Source organism: Egretta garzetta, unplaced genomic scaffold, assembly GCF_000687185.1.
Source record: "Egretta garzetta isolate BGI_Z169 unplaced genomic scaffold, ASM68718v1 scaffold231, whole genome shotgun sequence".
Classification (NCBI taxonomy): domain Eukaryota; kingdom Metazoa; phylum Chordata; class Aves; order Pelecaniformes; family Ardeidae; genus Egretta; species Egretta garzetta.
The window spans coordinates 5407765-5423906 of NW_009258727.1; the positions used below are offsets into that span (position 1 = coordinate 5407765).

A 16142-nucleotide genomic window follows, 5' to 3' on the forward strand; every position below is an offset into this window, starting at 1 on the left:
GAAGAGTATATACTTATAGCAAGGGCTCTTCATCCAAATTGAATATTTGTATATTTTCATGTAAGTGCTGAAGTACAACACCAAAGAGTTATATAAGTTCATTAAAGAAAAAAAGAAAGGGAAAAAAAAAAAAATCACTCAAAACTTTGGTTTCAAAATAGTTTAGAAATACTTGTAGGAAATGGAGCTAAGTCAGGCATGAACATAATTACTTCCAATAAAAAGGAACACATAAACAAGAATGCAATTACAAAAAAAACCCTATATCCTTTAACTACAGAACACATAGAACAAATTTTTTCCTGTTGTTCAAAATTACTGTAATTTTATCTGGCATAATTTCAACTAGATTTTACTGCTAAAACAAAAATTAACTCCCACCTTCCAACCCAATCTAAATAGAGATTTTAGCTAAGTGAGTCATACCAAAGAATGCCAGTCAGTTACTCATTTTATCAGGGTATGTGGCATTTGATTACTAAACAGAAAGTAGGTTACTCAGAGGCTGTACTAAAATTCTACAGATTACATAGTAACAGCAAGCAAGTAGGCATATAGTATAATAAACCACTATATCTGTCTATATGAAAAATAAATTATTTCAAATAAAATATAAATTAATGTCTTAGAGTAGCAATTCTAATTCCTGAAGCGTGGAAGCCTGATTTTTAGTAAAATCAAGATGGATTCTGTCATAAATCTAGAAATTAATTTAGGTCACAGGCAGCACTTCCAGTTCCTTATAAAGGACTACTATTTTTTATTCAAACTGCTACTGTTTGATGATGTATAAGTACTTTTCCCCCCTGGCAAAATCTTAGCTGTCATAGGCACATATATTAATGGGACAGCAGTAAATCAGAAGGGCTTCCAACAATCCCACTAGGGTATTGGAAGACTGATGCAAAAAAAAAAAAGAAAAAAAAAAAAAAAAAAAAAAAAAAAAAAAAAAAGCAGAATGCTGAAGGCTCAGACAGATAACATCAGCCCAAGAAAGCAAAGTAGTTGTCCCAGCAACAAAAAACCCAGAAAGAACGCAGACAACAATTCAACTTAGCAACAAGCTTATTAACTGAACCTATGGAAAAGTTATTCAGAAATCTGTTGTACAAGCAAAACTTAATTTGTTTCTTAATCATTCTCATCATCAGAGACAACCAGGAGTCCTACACGTGAAGCCACAGAGTTTACTGCCTTTATTTCTGAAGGTTAAAGAATTCAGTCAAAGAACTAACATTACAGGCCCCAAATTGCCTCTCTGCTGTTTAACATCAATTTTTTTTCACCTGCTTTACTATTTCCCCAAGTTGGTGTAAGGAAGGAAGAAAACTGTGGGAAAACCATATACTTCATAAAAAAGTCAGCCATGGAAAACTTTGTCTTTAAAGGGTCAAGAAATAGCACTACAGTGCTAACAAACTAAAAACTCATTCCTGAGGTGAGCTGGATGGGCACGGTGACACTACAGAATTGTGCCCAGTCTGGAAAGGAGAGGGCTCCAAATATTTTCTCCAGTTTGAAATTCTAGTCAATGCAGGTTTACCTAATCCAGATTATGTCTCCATTTTGCTTTTGTTATTCCCTATTTTGCATCTCTGAAGAGGATACTCTTAATAAAATGACTAGCTATTTTTCCTTCTGCTCATCCATCAAAACCCTTTCAGGATTGCACTTTCTCCCTCCAAAAGCCAAGGAGAATGAATTCAGCCCAACTGAGGACATGGGTGTTACTGGTCACCAGACTGCTGTCAACTGGGGGGTGTACACTGCTTACCGGTGAAGAGACTGACAAGATCAGAACCTTAGAAATCAGTATTTCAACTCTTCAAACACAATACAGTAGGTATTTGCATGTGTGCAAAGACACATCTCTTCTGATTTTATTGTAATACTCTGGCTTTCAGAACTAAACACTAATTAAGAAATGCACTTAACGTTTACAGAAAAAAGGTTTAGAAAGTAAGACAGAAGACATGTAACAGTCTGTGGAGTCCTATCAAGCCTCACTGATTCAAAGAGATCCGGGACAGCGGGGACTTTTTAAACACAATTTGCCCTGAAGATAGCATGGACAATGAAGCAGGAAGCAAGACTTCATTTTTCAGACTGTGAAGTCTTCTGAAACAAAGGAAATCCTACTGTATATAAAGATTTTGATCTTTCTTGACTCAGCCATACACTTTAGCAAGCATTTCTGTTCCAAACATTTTGGTAGATTTCTCTCATTTGAAAGGTAAGGGTTTTACCTCATTTAAAGGAAGAAAGACTCTAGTTTTAAATAGTGCGTAACTTCAAAAATTCAGAAGAAAGGAAATTTTCTTTCTGCAAGGTTGTACTACTGAGAAATATTCTGGAAGTTTTCTCAGAAAGGGAGAGGCATGTCCTTTCCTCTTTCTTTCTTGTATTAGATTTTGATGTCCTCTTGATAAATTATATCTCCCAGATCAAATACTGCTCCTGAAACCATGGGTGTGCATAGAATACAGCACTTTTTTTCATTAAAGAGGAGGGCTTTTCTGTATCTGTGAGCTTTATAATCTCTGGATCACTCCTGATGACCGCTTCATGACAGTTTATCCTCTCTCATACCAAAAAAAGATTCATAGATTTTATTGCACCTAACACATCCCAAGTTTCTAGAGCAAAGAACCATTCTCTTCTTGGAAGAAAAGAGACTGGCATCTAAAGTCAGCAGTAATACAAGTGTTTTCAACAACTGCAAGCAAAAAACCAATGGCATTTAACTGGAGATGAAGGCCACTTACAGAAGACTAATATCAGAGTAAGCACCTACAGGGAGAGACAAATTATCCTGCAGGAGGAGAAAGAGATTAGACAGTGACGAAGTACCAAGAGATGGGAAAATAAAATAGTTTTCTCTTGCTTTAAAGGCACTTAGATTGCATATTTTATGTAATTTTTCAGCTTAAGCACTTCTCATAGTTTTCACAAAATGTTATAGTAATATGAATGTGGTAACAATTGATAATGTCAATAAAAAAAAAAGTGTTTGCCTGGATTTGATTTCTGTTAAAATGCAGTACAATATGATAGCCTGAGAACTGTTATTAAAAGAGAAGAGCTTGTTAATATCCTGAATTAAAAAACAGTTCATAATTCTTGGTCACCATATTGAAACATTTTTGTATGAGCATGGTGACGTGCATTGTAAGATGACATCCCTGTATTCAATAAAGGAAAGTGAGAAATAAAGTTATATATTCTGTTTGATAGATACCTTGCTAATCAAGAAATATTGAAGGCTACTCTATCAATGCTGACTGTTTAGAAATAGAAACATATTTGTGGAAAATAAGACTTTGGGAGGAATAAGAAATGCAATATTTTTCCACGTTTTAATTTCACAGTGTAATGTAATTTCATACATTTTAGCGTTACACATGTAACCAAAAGGCCAACCTACTTGCAGTTAAGGGCATGCTGCAAAGCCCACAAAATCAGGGAGTCATTTCAATTCTTCTCTGGTTTAGAGGTAACTGTAACATGAACTAGTAAATTATTTTTGCCCGTGCTGATCATGTACATCTGTCAAATTCTTAGCCATACATTTGTTTTACTACATTTTTGTATATATAGATTCAATAGCCAGTTTCCAGTATCTTTATGTGTATCAAACAAGGCTAGGAGGTCTTCTTAGCACACTATTTAATAAAATTTCATAGTAGCAATGCTTAAGAGCTTTTCTTTATAACTGCTCCCTGAAAGACCACCTCCACAGAACTCATTAATTCCTACCAAATCCTATGAAATGGACAGAAAGAATGTCAAGAAAAATAGCCTTAAAAAAGTAAACCCATACCACTAAATGCTGTTTTTCAAGATTTTTCTTTTATACAAAAATCCTTTTTATTGGAAGAACTGGACACTAGAAGTGCTGTTTGCATGGATTTATGACATCACAATTCATTCTACTTACATGGCTTCAGAGTTAAATCGGTCCAGCAGACAAAAAGAAACCCTTAACTTTTAACACCATTTAGTGATAATTATGTCACTTTTTTTTTTTTGCCAATTCCTGAGTGCAGAAAAAAACCCTTTGATTTCAAGTACACTCTCATCCTTTATCTCCTTTTCCTAATGTAAAGATGTCCTAATTCCTGGTTACACATAAATATAAAAGGGCATGGAATGGGCGGGTAACATTTATTTAAAAGAAGTATGTAAATGAGTAACTACTGTAGAGAATCACTATCTCATTACTATACACATAAGGTAAATTACTATATATGCATATTCAGCTTCTAACAACGGGCTTTGTATATGCATGAAATGGGAAGCACATATATAGGAGAATATCATAGAATATAATGCAACAAAAATTAACAAAGTTTATATATTTCCACATCCATAGGAAAAGTAGCAGAAATCAAGTTCACTATTTGCTTCTACCTAGAAGCATCTCTATACCTTATTAAAGTGCAGGAAATGAAAAATAGTGTATCAGAAAAAGCAAGCTGTAGATGAAACAGAAGGCACCTCAAGCTTATAGCCTTCTTTTGCTTCAAATAGTTACAGACTTGATTAGTTTTATATTGCAGATAAGAACTTAAGAAAAAAGCATTATTCCATTTTATTAGCATCAGATTCCAATAGGGAATAAAGCCTTCATGACTTAATATCAGAGTCTATCAGCTGACAGAATCTATCACAGTGATCATCCATATTACTCCGAGGTCCTGATGCCATTTGCCGTTCCCAGAACTACTTGCCCTATTCAGCTCTGATGCTTTTGTGGTCTCTGCTTCACTTCTCACTTCTGCCTTACCATCACAAGTACAATTAATCAGCTAATCTTCAAGATGTCAAAATACATTCAGTCCTTCAGGCTATTTCCTCTCTTCAAGAAAAGCATTCTGTTCAGTAATCAGACAAATGTATTTGCCAATGCAAATGCAGCTTAGACAAACTCTCTTTTCATTTGCAACAGTGGTGTTTTCAAAAACACTATCAGTACTGTTGTATTACTCATGCTCTTCAATAAGAATTGCCCTTTTGTTCTAAACTACTCCTATTTCCAGTATAAATAGCTAGCTAAAGCTAAAAAGCTAATAACATTTGTAATAAGCTAACAAAACTTTTCTCTTGGATTTAAAATACCAAAAGTAAAATTTCAAGGAAAGCAATAACTTAATTTAAAAAAGAAATCCCAAACTAAAACTACCCGTGGTGGGTTGACATTGGTGGCTGCCAGATGCCCACCCAGCCACTGTCTCACTTCCTCTCCTCAACCGGACAGGGGGAGAAAATAAGATGGAAAAGCTCATGAGTCGAGATGGAGACTGGCAGGTCATTTACCAATTACTGTCACAGGCAAAACAGACTTGACTTGGGGGAAATTAATTTGATTTACTGCAAATTAAAAATAGAGTACAATAGTGAGGAAACAAAGACAAAACCTAAACTACCCGTCCTCCTAGTCCCCCGTCTTCCCAGGCTCAACTTCACTGCTTTGTTCCCAATACCTCTGCCTCCTGGAGGATGGGGAATGGGGTTGCAGTCAGTACATAACCCTTCGTCTCTGCCGTTCCTTCCTCACACTTTCCCCCTGATCCAATGTGGAGTCCCTCCCACAGGATACAGTCCTTCACAAACTGCTCCAGCATGGCTCCTCTCCATGGGCTACAGTCCCTGCCAGGAGCCTGCTCCTGCATAGGCTTTCCAAGGGCCACAGCTTCCTTCAGGGCACCAGCCACCTGTGGGGTCCTCCCCAGGGCTCCATCACGGTCTCTTCCATGGGCTGCGGGGAAATCTCCGCTCCATTCCCTGGAGCACCTTCTCCCCCTCCTTCTGCTCTGACCTTGGTGCCCGCAGGGCTGTTTTTCATGCTTCTTCCCTCACTCCTCTCTCTCAACTGCTGAACAGTGTCTTACCCTTCCTTAATTATGCTTTCCCAGAGGTGCCACCATCTTGGCTGCGGGGCTCAGCCATGCCCTGCAGTGGGTCTGTTGGAGTCATCTGTATCCGGCTGTATCTGGGATGGGGCAGCCCCAATTTAGATCTTGCAAATCATTCACATTTTTAAGCTGCTCAACACGTTCGGCACTTGGCAAATCAAAGTGATATCACTTCTGAAATCTAAAGCTTTGAAGGATGGGTTCTTAGCAAAACGTTAAGATAGTTTTTATATAAACTGTGAGCAATGTTAAAAATCAACTCCAAAAGCAATGTGATTTTAGCTTACACAGGCTAACGAGCAGAGAACAAATGTAACAGCCAGCTGTCCGTTTTCTAACCGACAGTGGGACAACACAGGGCAGGTTTCACAGGACTTTTACCCCCCCCCTTTTTTTTTGTTTAAACTGAGCTGCATGGATAAAAAGTCTAATCATTCACTTCATGCCTCTGCGTATTTCATTGACGCAGCACACTACCACTTTAAGCTTGGAATATGATTTATTTGAACATCTTGGAATTTTTCAGTGTTAGGAAATGACAAAAATTTATGAGGGCAGAAGATTTTTTTTTTTTTTAAACAAATGGGTGAATGCTACTCTAGGTTTCCCACTTCCTATCTGTGTTAGGGAGAAATGTTTAGAAGCACTTTAGGTTGAAAGCAGACTACCGTCAGATACATCGTTTGCTTCCGATACCTCTAATACTAAAGATAATTGGACATGCAGTTAATTTTTACCAAATCCACAACAGAAAAAAAAGAGAGAGATTTGGAGGCCTGCAGAAACCCAGAAGTTTTAGAAATGTCTGTTTCTGTGAAGGCTGGCAGGCCCATGTTGACAGGCACAGCCTTGCAGTTCAGTAAATGTATAAATCTCTCTCTGTGGGCCTTGAAGTACTTTAGTACTACGTAAACACTACAGAAAATCCAATATTACATTTTAAATTAATAACCTTGCTTTCTGTATAATCAGTTTCTTGATCAACAAGAACAATTACAAAAATGGAAATACCTTCCTCTATTAAAGAAAAAAAATCTATATTCCAAGAGAGCTACAAAAAAAGTATTCAATAGTTCAGAAGTGGCAGAATCAGGACTATTCATACAATAATAGTTTGATTAATTTTCCCATAATATTTATTTAAAAGACAATAAATTTCTTTCTCCTGCTCTCTGAATCCCTTTAACTCCAAGAATATGAGAAGGAAGGAACAGAGATATACAGAGGTTTATAGGTTGGGGAAATTAGCCTGCTTTCAAAATTTGACCAGATTTGTTTTCAACTGCTACATAATTTTAGCAACACAGAAAGCACTGCTAATCTGGCCTTAACACCAAGATATATCTGTAGCAAGCAAGGTTCATGACAGTCTGGCAGTCTTCAAGGCAAAGCAAGAGACATAGGACCAATAAAAGAAGTTTGGCTTATACCTGCAGGTCTGAGGCACAAAAAGTAAAAACGGGATAGAAAATTTATTTCAACTTTAAAATGTCAGTCTCACTTATATGTACTTATTTGAATTAGGATGCTAGCTGTTGACAGGGACTGTAGGGTAACACATCTTGTACAAAACTGCTGAGGTACTAGTTTAAGGGTAAGGAATAGTCACAGTAACTGAAGATGCAACAGAAAAGTAAAATAACTTCCCTTAAAAAGGAAATACAATAACTTTAACAGGATGATTTTTTAAAATTATTTTTAAAGTTTATACAGGTGGAAGAAATTTTCATACATTTTCACTGTGCTATGCCAAGGATCTTAATCTTGTTTCATGTTATGTATGCATAAAACATCAAAGAGAAATTATCTCCTATATGTTTTTTCATGCCCACCACCTTTAAAAGTTACTAACTGTTAAGGCCAGAAGGCATTTCTGCAACTCCCTAGAGGCTACTGCTGTTTTGTACAAGTTAAGGCATCATGCTACTCATCAGCTTACAACAGACTGTGCCCAGTGCAGGGCAATGCCTTTGGACTTGGTGATTACATTATAAATCTGTACCGCTCCAATCCCAGTTGTATTCTCCAAACTTTCAAAAGATAACTATTACTACTATATTTGTTGAGAACACAACGTGAAAGATAACCGGTCTGAAAGCCCACAAGTTGATTCTGAAGTTGTGTGATGTAATTTCTAGATTGTATAAAGCAAAGACTGAGTAGCTATATATGCACACTCAAGAAAAGTCCGTAAGGACAATGACCCAAATAATCTATTGCCTTCTAACAAAACACTTCATGTTATCTTGAAAGCTACCCAGCAAAACACACCATTTATTACTTATGATTTTTTTCCATTTAAACCTCAAGATTAACATATCAAAACCAACTTACCAGACAATAGATTATGGCTATAAAGTATGCTTAATATCATTGTGGCTTAAGTGATGTCTAAGTATCAGTTTCCTAGATAACAGTATATCAGTATACGAACATGCTTAGATGAGTCTAGGTCAGTATGCAAACACGCTTGGAATAGAACAGATAGGAAAAATGAAAAGTTAATGTATCTTTAGACTATGAAAAAAGCTTTAAAAATGTAAGATAAACTCTCTACAAGAACTGGTACAATAGCTAGGATTATTTATTTTTGTAACAAGTTTATTTTCTTCTGTTCCCAGGTTCAGTGAAGTTCTTATTTACATACAAATGGTAATGGTAATGGACCCTGGATCTATTCTGCCTGAAACATTAAAGTGTCATGTTAAATATTTACAGTCACTCCTTCTCACAAATACATGAAGGGCAATTGTGTCTTACAGTTTTAGCACACATCCCACATCTTACTCTTAGATAAGTAGTAGCTGTGGCTTTCACTGCACAAGACGTGGGGAGCAGGTTAAAGACTGACTGAAGAGTCAATAAAACAATTATTTTGATTTTTCTTTTTTGAGGCAATTTCATTATTGGTAAAATTAGAAATAACTTTTTTGAAAAGCTTGGCTTCTGAAGTATGTGTTGGAACCATAGTATTCTTAATGACTATTCAAAATAACACGGAAGTAAAATCATCTCATGTATAATATCTTAAAAGCATGGAGCAGCAAGAGACATGGATGCCTTTGGGATGAATATAGACGACAGCACGGAAAGCACAGAGATAGATATTGCTGAAAAAATGTGCTATGGACCTTTTTAATGGGCATATCTTCCAAAAACATTTAAAAGATTTTATTCCATCATAAAAGGAATGAAAATCTAAATTACTCATTGCTTTTTTTTTGGCTAGCATTTTCATCTCTTAAAAATATTTGTAGAAAAAGGAATAAAGGCAGACCCCAGTGTACATTAAAGGTAGATTCCTGAGAAGTGAGACGGTTAGCATTTTGTCAGATAAAGCAATTTTTCCTCATCAGAATATGCGTAACAGATGCATGCAATGACTTACAAAATACACATATTTAAATAGACACGGGCAAAGTATGAAGGATGAAGCATGAAGGATGGAAAGGAAGGAGAAAATTATCAGGATTGTCACCAAAGTGCTACTTCTAATACCTGACAATCACCTCATTTTTACATCTTTCATTGTGACTGATCTGATTCACCTGAGGATGAAAATAAAAGATGGTGAAGATGTAACTGCTCAGAAAAGAGGCAGAAGACAACTGTCACAGAAGATTTATATCAGGCCTTCAAGTTTCCTAGAAGAAACAGCTGAGATTTTTTGAAACGGCAATCCAACCTGAAATGCCTGGATCTACTTCAGTTGATCATCCCACTCCTGCCTTTTATATATATATACTACTATATATTACTATATGTAGTGTCCCTGTGGATTTAAATTGTGTGCATGCATCCACCTGCTATAACGTTAGTTTTTACAGGAAAAACTGCTTTGCTGTTAAACACAGGCACTTCATCTATTACACCAGTGAAGGCTAGAAAGCAGGGTAATGACTGGCAAAGCAACTCTGAAACTATAAATAAAGCAGCACCACATATCAGAATATTCCTGTCTGAGAAATGTATACATTAGAGAGGCTGACAAGTAAAATAAAGTTCTGAAGCAAAGAATAGGCTTAATATTAGGGTAAAAAGCAATGAAAGAAAGCTGCTTGGACAAGGTGGTTTAAGTGCATAGTTGATGAAAGAAAGCTCATGAGTTTTCATAGGAAATAATATATGCAAAGAGCAATAAGCAAGACCCAGCACAAGTAAGTGCCCTTTCCTCAGTTTATAATAATATATAATATTATCTGTGCACTTTGATAAGCGGGGATAAAACAAAGCCCACTGCTGGGCTCCAGAGTCTGCAAGAACGGCAGCAGCAATTACATCAGTAACTCTTGGATTGGTGTTCTCTCTTCTCTGCACCTCCTACAATTCTGATTAATCATAAGGAAAAACTGACTAGCTACAATAACCAAAAGAAAACAAGAAATGAATATTTCACAGTCCCAGAATCTTTGGACTTTATATCTTGTCTTTTTTAACCTTTCCAATGTTTTGAAGAGCAAGGAAGCAAAATTATTATTGATGCAAAAGCAAAACTGAAATTAATTGATGCTTTAATTATAGTTCCTTTGAAAATCCAGGAACTAAATTTTTGGTCACAAATAACATAAAGGTTTCCAAATTTTTCCTATTCTGGAGACCATTCTTCTTCCACCTCCATTCCCCCAAAGTGTAGGAACTACGAATACACTACGCTGCAGGTTAGTGTCTCTATCTTATGAAGCACATACGAAACTGTAAAAATCCTTTGAAGATGAGTAATTTTCAGATTAAAACAAACAAAAAAAATATATATATATATTTTCAAAGGAAGGAGATGAGTCCACGGCAGGAAAATAACTCATTTTTACCTAGGTCCTCCTCTTGCCATTTCTTCTTGATTTTTATATGTAAATCTACTTTAGCCTCTTCTCCAAAAGAAAATTAAGAACTATGCTACTAGTGGTGTTTTGGACTGAAATAGGAGAGCATGATGAAGCAGACAGTCTTTCTACAATTAAAATACTATGTTGCTCTAAATTAATACTTTGTATATATTAATAATTTCCATTTACTAGAGTAATAAACTTTCAATTTTGTAAACTATTTTCCATCCACATGTCGTAGTTATGCCAAAATGGTTTTGGGGTGTTTTGTTTTGGTTTTTTTTTTTGTTTGTTTTTCTTATCCTTACTTCTTTACTGGATGTAAGCATAGTTTTAGTAATGAGGTAAGATTTTATGAATTACACTGCAAACTAGGAGAGCAAGAGAAAATAGCACTTTTCCATTCTACATTCACTCTGTTCATCAAACTTAGTAGTTACATTCAGAGCAGGCTTTTCCACTGTCACTTCAGTTTTGGCAGTGATTACACATGCTCTCTCACTATTAAAACGCTGACCTACTTAATTATGTGCCCTAGCTGAAAAGTATTGTGAAAACAGGAAACAATTTTAAATGATAATTTGGTGTATGTAAATAATTTCAATTATTAAAAGTCCCTACTGATTTTTTTATTTTATTTTGTAAACCCAAATTTTAGGCAGATGGAGTTGCAGAGTAATTCTGATAAAGTACCAGTCATATTGCTGTTACTCATTGATATTGGTTTGTTATTTATTGGTTACCACAGCACTGTGACTGTATGCGTCAATATGTATGCATATAAGTCTTCTAATAAAGAAGATTGTTGTCCAGGACTTCATACTAGATTACTGCAGTGGTCCTCTTTATTATTAATTACATATAGACATCTTTTCTTGTCATGTGAAGAGTTTTCTCTGGTCTTATAAAAATACATCATAAATGTATTTATGATACATCATATCATAAAATACAGCAAAGCTAAGACTGGCAAAATATGACTCATCTGAATCAATAATTACTACAAGTTACATTTACAAACATTCATATCAATAATACAACCAAGTCTTATTCCATCTCTTGGACCAGGCAGGAGAAGGAAGGGTAATTACAAGGAACTTTACGTAAAAGCAGTTAAAAAAGTTTTGAAAAAATATTTCACTGACACAAACAGCATTTGCCTGAAATATTTGTGACAAGAAATATCTGCTAAACCAGAAAAATCTCCATAATATGCCATACTATTTTTGAGGCAGAAATGCAAATTTTATTCATTTCTATGAATGTTCAAATGTTTAACCTAGCGATGTCTTATACTTTTCCTCATTTGTCCTTAAAAAGGAAAAGTAAGATCAGCTATTACCAGGAACCAATAGCTTTATTAACTTTTTTTATAAAAAGGAGGGTAAGTATTATTTTGACATATTTGCAACAACGTTGTTACAGCATTTCAAATTTATTTAGAATTTACCATTTGCAGACCAGACCTTCAACTTTTCAAAGTTGGTTATTATCAAAGAATGCCAAATCTGAAACGATGAACGTTAGGTTCTTGCAAACACATACATATAGCACTTGGTTTATAATCCTGAAAGGGTAGGGGCACAACTCACTAAGGTTCACAAGCTGGAAATGAGGTAAGACTTTATACAAAGGTTATACGGAAGCATGGCACTGTAATAGTAAGTGTAAATGGGAGAAACCAAAGAGTTTAGTGAGCCCATTGCTTAAGATATTTCAGATGAATTAATCACTTTGAATTGAAAATCACATTTTGGAACATAACCAGTGTAATTACAGACTCAGTAAAAACATTTCAGCTGCCTCACCAACACTTTTACATGGAGTTTGAAGATCAGTGTACCTATGAAAAGGCATGAATACACACACAGAAGAATACTTTAAAATATTAAGCTTACCTGTGTTCGCAGAATTTCACCTTTTGACAGTTGCATATCACCAGTCAACTCTTTCACAGTAATGCCTAGTGGCTCCAGACGCTTGCTGAAGTAATTTGTCATTTCAGCTGCCAAAGCCTTCATAGGAGCAACATACACGATCTGCACCAAAAGGACACTCACTTGATAAATGAGCAAACCCCACCGTGTCGTTTGTTTCATGGCAACCATTACAAATCAGAATTTATTGTGAAATATGATGCCAGGCACTTACAGTGAAAAATCTTAATAGTGATATATGAAAAGTAGTTATCTTTGTTGGATAAGTGTGCAGCTGTTTAAAGGACAATGGATTTTGTTTACACAGTCTCATCACTTTGAAAATTGGTTCTGCATCAAAGCCAAACATGTTTTCATAGCTTTTTACTCACATAATAAGATTTTTAGAACACAAATAAGGATAGCTTTAACAACAATGAAGTAAATCAAAACTAGCCTTATCTTTCACTTGGAAAAAAAATTCCAGATTTCATATTCCATGTATAACATGACTTGGAAAAGTGTAATACCCTTGAAAAATTCCAGATTTCATATTCCATGTATAACATATAACAGGCTTTACCTTACAAGTTAAACAGCTGTTACTTGGTTCATTAAACTCCTACCTTAAACTCATCCTTTTTGATAACACCATGCTGAACATGCTGGCGAATTTCATGAAGGACTGTCAGCATGGCAATGTTTGTCTTCCCAGCTCCAGTGGGGGCACAGATTAGCATGTTCTCATTCGTGTTGTAGGCGGTCTCGAAAACTATAGATTGGATTCGGTTTAGTCTTTTCATGCCTTTAAAAGCAAGTTGTCCAATCTGTTGAAACAAACAACAAACAAAAACACCAAGGAAAAATAAATAAATGTATTTTTCACACATATATATGTCCGTGTGTCTCTCTCTACATATATTAATCATAAGAAAAAGAACACATGGTAACAAAACTTAGGATCCCTGATGAAATATATTTATTATTCCAAGGTTTTTATTCTGAGGCTACCACTTCCACCTCAAATATTGAATCCATAAGGAAAACAAAATATAGCAGGATAACGTCTCTTAAAATTAATCAAAATCTTTAGCCACATGCTATTTCAGCATTTAATTTGGTTTTAATCAAGACTGTGACCAAAACTAATATACAGTTAAAATTAATCAAAATCTTTAACCACATGCTATTTCAGCATTTGTTTTTAATCAAGACTGTGACCAAAACTAATATACAGTAAAATAATGACCTATTCATAATTAAACATCAGTAAAACAGCGATAGTCAGATCAGAAGAATATACAACTTTAAATCTAAGACGACAAACTATGACTACTCTAATGGAAGAAGAGGCAGCAATACACAGGAACCTGCTGAAGAAAAAGATGATTTTCAAAATTATTTATGATTAATTTTGCACAATAAAGTTTGATTATGCAAACACACACACACAAATTCAGTAACAACCTTTTCTTTGCTTCTGAGGAAATCTCCATCTTGCAATTGTCAGTGTTCAGACCTTTACCCAACAATACTTCCAAAAAACTGCAGCCTCCAAAAGGAACATAAAACTTGTATGCGTAGTCCCAAATAAACTTTGAGAATGTTTTCAAAATTAAATTACGCTTAATACAGGCAATTATAGTTATTAGTTTAATGCATGTTTAAATCTTACAAAGTATAAACAATCAATTATAGAAATACTCATCTCTCTGAAAAATTAGATTTTCACCAGGAAACGACTGCTGTAGAGTTACAATTTCTGCATTTAAAGATACTAAAACTCTTGCAACTGAAGAACAGACCCTTAAGAGATAAAATTAATTTTTGAATAAACTTGCTTTTTCTTAGCTCGTTTTCACAGACACTTAAAAGACACTGCAGAACATAGATTTATTTCCTTTCTACAGATTTAATTACCTGCACTGCTTCTACTAAAAATCATAAGTATCTTAGTGATATTTTTGATGACTACAATTTTTATTTTAATTGTAGGAAATCACAAAAGCACAAATTCACTGTAAAGAACAGTCCTGAAAGCACCTTCTGAAGATCTCCTTTTCCATTATTGGGGGCGCTTCAGTTAATTTGCAGTCATTGCTATGTTAATAGACTCTCCAATACTAATAATATTCTTTCCAATACTAAGCAAATTATTTGTACAGGACCCAATTTATTACTGTCTCAAGTAATGCAGGCTTAGGAATGAGGGCTTCATCGGCTATTCAAATCAACTATTTTATTCAACTTTGTGACAAACAGCAGTAGGTCTGTCTTTTTGCTGCAGCTTCTTGGTAGTAGCCTCAAGTGAAAGGCTGAGATGCAAATTACAAATTTAGGTTAATATACCACTTTCACAATGCATGACAACACTCTATTCTTAAATGTAGAGGAATGATGTAAATAATGACCGGCCAACTGTAGTTTTATTCTACAGGACTTGTATTTATGGGATAGACATATCTCAAATATATTAAATATGTATTCTAAACTGGTAAGTGTCTTTGATGAAAAAAAAATTGTATCTAATGCAAGTACTTCCAGTACTTTTCATTGTTTCTTCAATTTTTTAAGTGGATGAATTTCAGGATTACAACAGTTTTCACTATTAATGTTCTTTACAGTTTATTCCGCTTGCAAGATGGCAGAGGGGAAGCTTATTTGTTTTGCACCAAGTTTTGCATGTGTAAGGTGTACTTGGTGTATCGTCTTCAAAATTAATTTCATCTTCATGAATGAGACTATCATAAAGTGTTAATGGGTCTCCTGGAGACCTGCTGATTACATTAGTGCTATCAGGGTTCAATCAGCTATTTTTATGGCCTCCTTACTCATTTTAGGCTTCTAATCTGCCTGTTACTTCATTTTGAGATTTCTTGACAGGTCTTTGAAAATGGTTGTATTTTTCCTTTTCCTTCCCGTTTCATCTAATTGGTTTTAGAAGCTATTATAAATACTGTAAAGTTCACACTGACAAACAAGGTTTACAGTGTCTATAATAAGGGATCTATGGCGACAAACTCAGAAACACAACTGGTGATTACAGAATTGAACCAACAAAACACTGCATTGCACAATACGTATACTATTTGAAGAAGCAGTTTTTAAACAAAAGCAGAAACATAGTTGCCTAAATGAAGTCCAGGGTAAGTATCTTCAGAAAAGAATGACAGGTATTTTTCACAGTCACATTAGTTGAACACATGTGGCTTTACACATACAGGTCTCCTTACAGTTGTGTGATTGTTGATACTCTTAAATAAATTATGTCTTTAAGAGTTTTCTTAACTACTTACTGCTTGTAGGAATATATTTTTCCAGCTTCTCTGTATTTAAGTGGGCAGCGTAAGACATCTTTTTCCTCTACATTTGCAAGAAATTACATATACCATAGCTCTGGAACTTTGTTAGCAAAAATAAATAAAAATTTAGATAAATAAAAATAATTTCCTGTCTCTCTCCCTGTTGGAAAGTAGCAAAACCATGGA

The 16142-nt window shown here is 35.0% G+C and overlaps 1 protein-coding gene across 1 annotated transcript in view; it reads right to left on the minus strand.

Annotated features, from left to right (window-relative positions):
- The window catches only part of ASCC3 (activating signal cointegrator 1 complex subunit 3), a 261873-nt gene that overhangs the window by 192532 nt on the left and 53199 nt on the right, over window positions 1-16142 (minus strand). Inside the window, exons 8-9 of the mRNA XM_035888780.1 lie at window positions 13281-13481; window positions 12637-12777 (exon numbers count right to left, since the gene is read on the minus strand). Of these exons, the coding sequence (XP_035744673.1) occupies window positions 12637-12777; window positions 13281-13481 (342 nt within the window). The remainder of the gene's footprint in view (window positions 1-12636; window positions 12778-13280; window positions 13482-16142) is intronic.